At 40.9% G+C, this 7,879-nt stretch overlaps 1 protein-coding gene across 1 annotated transcript in view; it reads left to right on the top strand.

The window, feature by feature from the left end:
- Positions 1 to 232: 232 nt before the first annotated feature.
- Positions 233 to 7,879, top strand: part of LOC109927960 (acyl-coenzyme A oxidase-like protein) — a 122,143-nt gene continuing 114,496 nt past the window's right edge. The window contains exons 1-3 of the mRNA XM_048596861.1: positions 233 to 553; positions 4,693 to 4,789; positions 7,016 to 7,099. Coding sequence (XP_048452818.1) covers positions 381 to 553; positions 4,693 to 4,789; positions 7,016 to 7,099 — 354 coding nt within the window. The 5' untranslated portion in view covers positions 233 to 380. The remainder of the gene's footprint in view (positions 554 to 4,692; positions 4,790 to 7,015; positions 7,100 to 7,879) is intronic.

The following is a 7,879-nucleotide window of genomic DNA, read 5'->3' as shown; positions in this document are numbered from 1 at the left end:
TCAGTTTAGTTTTGGTTTGAGTGTTATTTAACGGTACATTTTAAGTATAACGTCAGATTTGCAATACAAAACAAAACTCCGTCGTTTTAAGATCCAATTTTTATTTTAGGGGAAAAAGAGAGAAAAAAGCAGTGCTTAAAAATGCTTATTGCATTGAAGGTAGATTGGATAACCTGTTGGAAACAAGACAGTGGGGTTGCTCCTGGTACCTGCAGCAGCGGCGCTCCGCCTTCCGCGTCGCGCGCTGACGCGGCTCCTGCAGCGCGAGCCCAGCCTGTGCCATGCGCGAGAAGTAACCAGAGCGGAAAAAAAGGGATACATTGTCGCCTGGGATAAGGTATCGATTTGGAGGAGGATAATAGACTACAGACTGAGAAATCATGCCGAAGGATCATCAGCTGCAGCAGCAAGAGGGGGAAGAGGAGGATTCTGTGCGGGGCAGACTCGGCATCAGGGATACCTCGCTGGCCAGGTACCTGGACGGGCAACACTGGAAGCTGAAGAACGAGCTCCGTCAGCAAACAGCCCAGAGCCAGCTGTTCACCCAGCACAGGTAGCCGGCGCAAACGTCGAGACTGGACAAGGACTAGACGGGCCGCGTGAACTGACAGAACCCCTTTTCCGGGTTACGTTGGCTTTAAAATCTTTTGAATGGAGTATCTCGGAGAACTGTTACGTGACGTTAGAGACCATCCTCCCCTCCCCCTTGCCTTTCCTGCTGCTGTTTCAATCCCATATCCTGTTTTGCTCATTTTTATGGACGCGTAAGATGTTGGGAAGTTTGCTGAAATCACTTTTTAAAATTCTAAAACATGTCATAGGGAATACTTCGATTAAAGATGAAGGCCCCTTGAATCTCTGAACTTGGAAACTGTAAATAACTCGACATTAATGTAGCGTCATTCAGGATCCCAAAGAAATGTCTCATAGGAGACCCCTTTTCCAGACTAGCTAACCGGATGCCTATCGGAATACTGTTCGTTGAAACGGTATTAATAAGATGGACAAACAGGATGCTAGAAGAACACAGCAAGCCAGGCAGCATCTGGAGGAAAGGAGCAGTCAATGTTTCGGGTATAATAGTTCTTCCGGAGATACTATAAAACGTTGACTGCTCCTTTCTCCAGATGCTGCCTGGCTTGCTATGTTCTTCCAGCCTCCTGTTTGTCTACCTTGGATTCCAGCAACTGCAGTTTTTTTTTTGCCTCTTAATAAGATGGACCACTGAGTATGTTTTGATGCTAAATTCAGAATTCTTCCAGAACTATTGGGCAGTTTTGCCTGGCATTGTGTGCATATCTGTGCTGACTTTACAAGTCTGACTTTGATTTTTAAGTAGAAAGCTTGTTGCATAGTTCCTGGAGGGTCTTGAAATTAGTATTGACAACTTGTCTGTCTTAACCACTGTCAGTATTGATGCCCTGAGTATTGATCAGTTACTTCATTCCAGACAATAGAAAGTTATCTTGTGGATTTGCAACTGGGTTTAATATTCTGTGACAATAGATTTCTTAGCTGCAGAGAATCAGAGCAGGAGCAGCAAACATTCATATCAGGGAAGCAGGAGTTACCTCAGCTGATCTGTATCAAATAAAACCATTTGTTATGTTTGAAGGTTATTGAGATATTTCTGAGATATGAGCAGAACCTGTGTAAATCCGTGTCTTTTAAGAATATCAGACATGGAGTCGGTTACGTTAGTATTGATCTTTGTGCCAGAATGGTGGTCTAACAAAGTGGATTGCATAGTTGCTGCTGATACCCTAACTTGTATCGATCACCCTTGTGTTTACATATTGGCTGCCAGGGGCAATATCTAAAGGTTAGACCCAAATCTTTTAGGAGTGAAAATAGGAAAAAATTCTAAAAGCAAATCATCATGGAAATTTGGATGTCTCCCATCATCTGATAATGGATTTAAAATTAAAAAATCATTATCTGAAATTGATGGTATTTTATCCAAAATGTTAAGGAATCTGGGACAATGACAGTAACGTGGAATTAGGTATCAGATCAGTCCTGAGCTAATTGAAGGGCAAAACAAGCTCGAGGGACCTAATCCTCTTTGTATGCCTCAAATGTAAAATTCTCATTCTTGTGTTCAAGTTCCTGTATTGTTTAATCCTCCTTAACATTGTTAACCCCCACAACCCTCTGACATTAACTGTGTTCTTTGGTTCTGGCCTCTTGAACATTCCCAACTTCCATTGCTGTTTGTTTGTGCCTCCAGCTGTCTAAATCCTATGTTTTAGAATTCCTTCTCTAAACCCATCTGTCTCTTTACGATTTATTTTCTTCCTTTAAGACACTTAATAAAACCTACCACTTTGACACAGCTTTTGGCCAATTATCCTAATATGTGTCAACTTTATTTCATAATAGCCCTTGCAAGGCACCTCAATGTGTTTATTGCAATAAAGAAGTTTTAAAAAATACATGTAGGTAATGGAATTTAAAATCAAGTTAGTTAATAAAATGTGTCCAGTATGCCTCCTGAGTGGCATGGTGGCTCAGTGGTTAGCGCTGCTGCCTCACAGCACCAGGTACCTGGGTTTGAGTCCAGCCTTGGATGACTAACTGTATGGAGTTTTCATGTCCTCCCTGTGTCTATGTGGGTTTCCACTGTGTGGTCAGGTTTCCTGCCACAGTCAAAAGACATGCAGGTTAGGTGGAATGGCCTTGGTAATTTGCCCCATAGTGTCTAGAGATGGCAGGGTAAGTGGATTAGCCAGGGTATATGTGTGGTTACAGGGATAAGGGGACTTGATCTGGGTGGGATGCTTTTTGGAGTGTCATTATGGTCTGAATGGCCTCTTTCTGCACTGTAGGGATTCTATATATCCTGCAGGATTTCCATCCACGCTGTTGAAATAAAAATCTATTTCATTACTAGACAAGTGATTTGAACATATTCCTGCATCCTGGTATTCCTTAAAGGAAAATGATGGTGTAGTCATAATGTCACTGGACTACTAATCTAGAGGCCCAGATTATGTTCTAGGGTCATAGATTCGAGGCTCACCATGGCAGCTGGTGGAATTTAAATTCAGTTAATAAAACGTGGAATTGAAAACTAATCTCAGTAGAGGTTATTGTTGTAAAAACTCATCTGGATCACTAATACTCTTTTTTAAAGGAAGGAAATTTGCCTATATGTGACTCCAGAGCCACAGCGCAGAGGCTGACTCTTAATTGCATTCCATTAGGGAGTCATTACTTCTAGAGTTTTAAAAGGAAACACCCTTGGTGCCCTGCTATTTTCTCACCTGTATTCTGCCTTTTGGTGTCATTCTAAAACACACCACCTGATTCCACATGTACACGGACAACACGCTGCTCTCCTCATTGTCATTTCACTTAGCCCCGCCATTGTTTCTGATTATGACACCCAGTAGTGGATGAGCAGAAACATCCTCCCAGTTCTTACTGGGAAGATTAAAGCTATTGTTCTCCTTCCCACCATCGCTAGCAATAATATTTCCATCCCTGGGTTTAGATAGCTTTGGCTCCTGTTACTGACATGGGTAAATTTTGACTACTATTTCATCTGAACTATCTTGTCAGGTCTGACTTTCATCCAACTATTTCCTGTCTTTGAAGTCTATCTATTCTTTGCTTATGTGATAGAGTGGCAGTAGACCTCACCAAACCATCAAAAATTGCATGGCTGCACTAATTAAGTGTGCTGCACTTGATGGAGTGGCTGTGCTGCTCAGACAGAACAGTCATCCCCACTACAAACCTTGTTCTCTAACCACTGAATTCATCCTTCTCCTTAGTTACTGTCCAAGGTTTAACCAGACAGTTCACAACTTTAGTGCTTTATTTGACCGTAAGCTGTCATATTGTCTCCATTATCAAGCTTACCTACCTCAACTTTATAACATCTCCACCTCAGGCCCTGCTTTAGCTCATCCACTGTCATTGTGCCTTTATTCTGTTCAAATCTGACTATTCAACTGCTTTCCTGGCTAGATTCTCACTCTTTATATCCTTTGTAATCTTCTATGTCTGTATTCAGCTCATCCAAAGCTCTGCTGTCAAAGTCCTAACTCAGCCCTGGGTTCCTTTGGCTCTTGGTTTGACAATCTGGATTTTAAAATTCCCTTGGGTTCAACTGCCTCTTTGGCTGTTTCTTTTCCTATTTCTGTAATCTGTCAATTCTTAAAGATATCAGTGCTATTCCAATGCACATTTATGCATCCTCTTTTTTTTCTTTGCTTTAGTGGTCATGCCTGAAGTTGAATAGACCACAGGCCCAGGAGATCCCTCCCTAATTGCTGTGACTTTCTACTTTTCTGTCTCCAGTAGATTGTTTTGTAAAAGCCTGCTTTCAGATCAATGCTTGGTCACCAGCCTAATATTGCCATGTGCCTTGGTGTCAGTATTTGACCCTCCTATATAGTCCCTTGGCAACTTTTACGACGTTACTCATGTAAGATGAATGTAAGTTGCGTATCGGAATATAAAAGGATAAACAGATGATAGCTTTGACTGATACAATTATTTTATGCCTCTCATGTGCAAGTGTTCGCTGATATTGAGCTCTAATTTTCTCATGCTTTCAATAATTATTTAAGATACATTAGAATTGTAGGTGTGAAGTACGCTAATTGTTTGAGAAATTGTGCATGGGGACGATAATATTCGGTGATTAAAAAACTTTGATTTCGGTAATCAATTTTTATTTAGGTATGATCTGAGTCTGGAAGAGATGCGGGATTTGTCTTCTGAGCGAGTCAAGTTTGTCATAAAGTTACCAATCGTTCAGCAACAGTTGGAAGAACAGGTATTTACTTGAAAAAAATCAATCCTATTCATCTAGGCAAATAGAATGAACATTGAGTAGAATTAAATGCTTTAAGGTGGGGTTCACATCCACTGGTCGGAACCCATTTTGCGAGGCCGGAAGAAAGTAGTAAAAATCAGGTGCCTGCCTTGGGTCCGGCCTTGCATTAAATGAAGCCTGGTGCAAGATGGAAAGCCTGTTGGCCAATCAGCAGCTGGCAGCACTTCTGTACTGGGAGTGCCACCAGAAACGGTCACTGCCAGTACTACAATGGGGCCTCTACAGGGATCCCAGGTAAATTCCTGGAGAGAGCTAAATGGAATGGGGTAGGGGTACCAAGAAGGAGGTTTTTGGCAGGTGAAATAGAGGAAACAGAGTCAAATGTTAGGTCCCTTGATCAGTCACACAATGCCCAAATATAAAGTACCCCTCTCCAGTAGGATACGGTCTTAAACTGAGTAGAGATGGATATGTAATTGTCCTCCATGGTCTGTTCCCATAGTTTTGACAGACATTGCACAGACATTTGTGCAATACTGAGGAAATGCTTCGTGTTTAAAGTGCTGGCTTTTTGGACAAGATGTTAAGCTGAGGTCCCATCCTGACCCCTTTGGTGAATGCCAAAGATGCTTGGCATTAGAGAAGAGCAGGAGTTCTGTCTTCCAGTGCCTTGGCTGATATAGGTTCCTTAATTAGCATCAGTAAAAATAAATGTTATTTACTGATATTCAATTTCTGCTTGTGAGACCAAGTTTACCTAAGATACCTAACATGCTTCCTGTAGTTCCAAAGTGATTAATGTTGAAAAATGTGCAAAATTCAATAGTGAGTACTTTGAGTAGGAGAACATGGTAATAGAAAGATCATGGCTTGCAAATGTACAGCTGATAACACAAACTTGTAAACAGCAAAAAAGTTAATGGCATGTGGGATTCTGGATTATAGTTAGGTTTTGATTAGAAACTGTACCTCATTGACAACATTCAAAGTGTGGTGACAAAAAGGCAGAGAAAAGGATTTACAAGATGATTTAGATTAGCACTGCAATTGGACAGAAATGTAACAAGTTGATTTTATTTCTGAGCCATGGAGGTTACATCACAGCTCAAATTTTGGGACAAAAGCATATGAGATAAATAGGACTGAATTAAGATGGAACAGTCTAAGGCTGGAAGAGCAAAAATGTATCAGTTTCTATGTCCTGGTGGAGCCGTAAGCAAAGCTAAAGGAATGGTGGGTGATATAACTGCAAGGTGTCGAATTCAAATGTATGGAAGTTAAGTTGATGCTCTTCAGTTGTTACCTTGACTCAGTGAAAGTACTCACCTTTAAATGAAAAGGCCATTTTCTCCTTGCCAAATCCAGGACATAAGTACATGATCAAAACTGCACTATAGCTCAGTGTAAACATTAAAAAAAAGCAGAGGGTTCATCTGATGTCCCAATCAACACTACCCTCAAACAGTATCATCAGATATGGATTGGATATTACTGTGCATAACCTGGCCAAAGTGACAATATTGACGTGATTTGAAGATCATTGGTTAGCTGTGAAGCACCTGGGACTGTTCTACATGAAATCTTAGTTTAGATTATAATGTACTAGGCAGAATGATCTGTAGCTGAAAACTTGTGCTTAGATATTTTGTTTTTGAGAATCTTAGAATCCCCACAGTATGGAAGCGGGCCATTTGGCCCATTGAGTCCACACGGACCCTCCGAACAGCATCCCACCCAGACCCACACCCCACCCTATCCCTGCATTTCCCACCCTAGACACTATGGGCAACTTATTACAGCCAATCCACTTAACCTGCACATCTTTGGATTGTGGGAAGAGACCTGAGCACCCGGAGGAAACCCACGCAGATATGGGAAGAATGTGCAAAACTCCACACAGACAGTCACCCGAGGCTGGAATTGAACCTGGGTCCCTGGCACTGTGAGGCAGCAGTGCTAACCACTGAGTTACTGTGCCACCCTTTTAAAAGGTTGTTTATCCTAACCTTGAACATTGTCCCCTATTGTAAGTGCCTGGATCTTTCTGACCCAAAGGTTGAGAGTGTGATTACCTTTTAAGCCTCCATTTATATTATATGATAACTAGATGCCAAGTGGGGCCTTCTCTAGTCCTCACTCACCCACCTACTTTGAAAACATGAATTTATTCTGTGGGATCTATGGTATTTGATTTTTTTAAAAATGAATTCATGTTGCCTCTTTTAGATAGAAAAGAAAAAGCACTGTGTCAATAAAAGTCTGGCAATTGGAGAGGTACTTTCTACAGCTGACCTCACGACTGGAGTAAAGGTAAAGATTAATCGGAAAACTTTGCAAAACAACTTGGTTAGAATTCTGTTTTGGTGACCTTCAGAGCTTGAGGAGAATAGCACTGTAGCTTTAAAGGAAAACTAGACAAAAACATGAGTGAGAAAGGAATCAAAGTTTATGCTCTTGGGAATAGATGAAGAGAGGGGAGGAGGCTCATGTAAAATGTAAACACTGGCATTGATGTATTGGAATAAATGACTAATTTCTGTAATATCTAGTCTATATTTAAAACAAATGAAATAAGAGTAATTGTGCATTACATATTTCCTAATATGTATTGAAAGTCCTAGCTTAGTGGAAGTTTCATAATTTGTTTAAAGAACAAATCTAAGTTGCAAGTTGCATTGGCTTGAATAGGAAAAAAGATATGTGTTTAATGATGGGAGTGATGAAAAAGATCAGGTGGCAACTGGGGGAGGGAAGTGGGGAGAAAAGATTACTCTGGAGCAGCTGCAAGAGATGAGGAATGGGCAAAGCTTGTAGGGATAAATATCTGGTCAAGGCATTTTTTTCTTTACAATCCCGAGATTAATTTTTGACCGATGGCTGTCTACTTTGGAGATGGAGTTTTGAGGACCTCATCAAGAAGAAAGGATATCACAGTCTAAAAGAGTGTGCTTTAGAGAAATTTTATGAATAGTAACAGCTTTTGGGAAACTTCAGTTGTATGGAGAGCCTGGGGTTTTTCACTTTAGAGTAGAAACAGTTAAGAGGGATTTAATCAAATTATTCAAAATTCTAAAGAATTTGGAGAGAGTC

This window comes from Rhincodon typus, chromosome 5 (genome assembly GCF_021869965.1).
Source record: "Rhincodon typus isolate 14 chromosome 5, sRhiTyp1.1, whole genome shotgun sequence".
In the NCBI taxonomy this organism is placed as follows: Eukaryota; Metazoa; Chordata; class Chondrichthyes; order Orectolobiformes; family Rhincodontidae; genus Rhincodon; species Rhincodon typus.
This window is presented reverse-complemented; position numbering and strand designations above follow the sequence as displayed.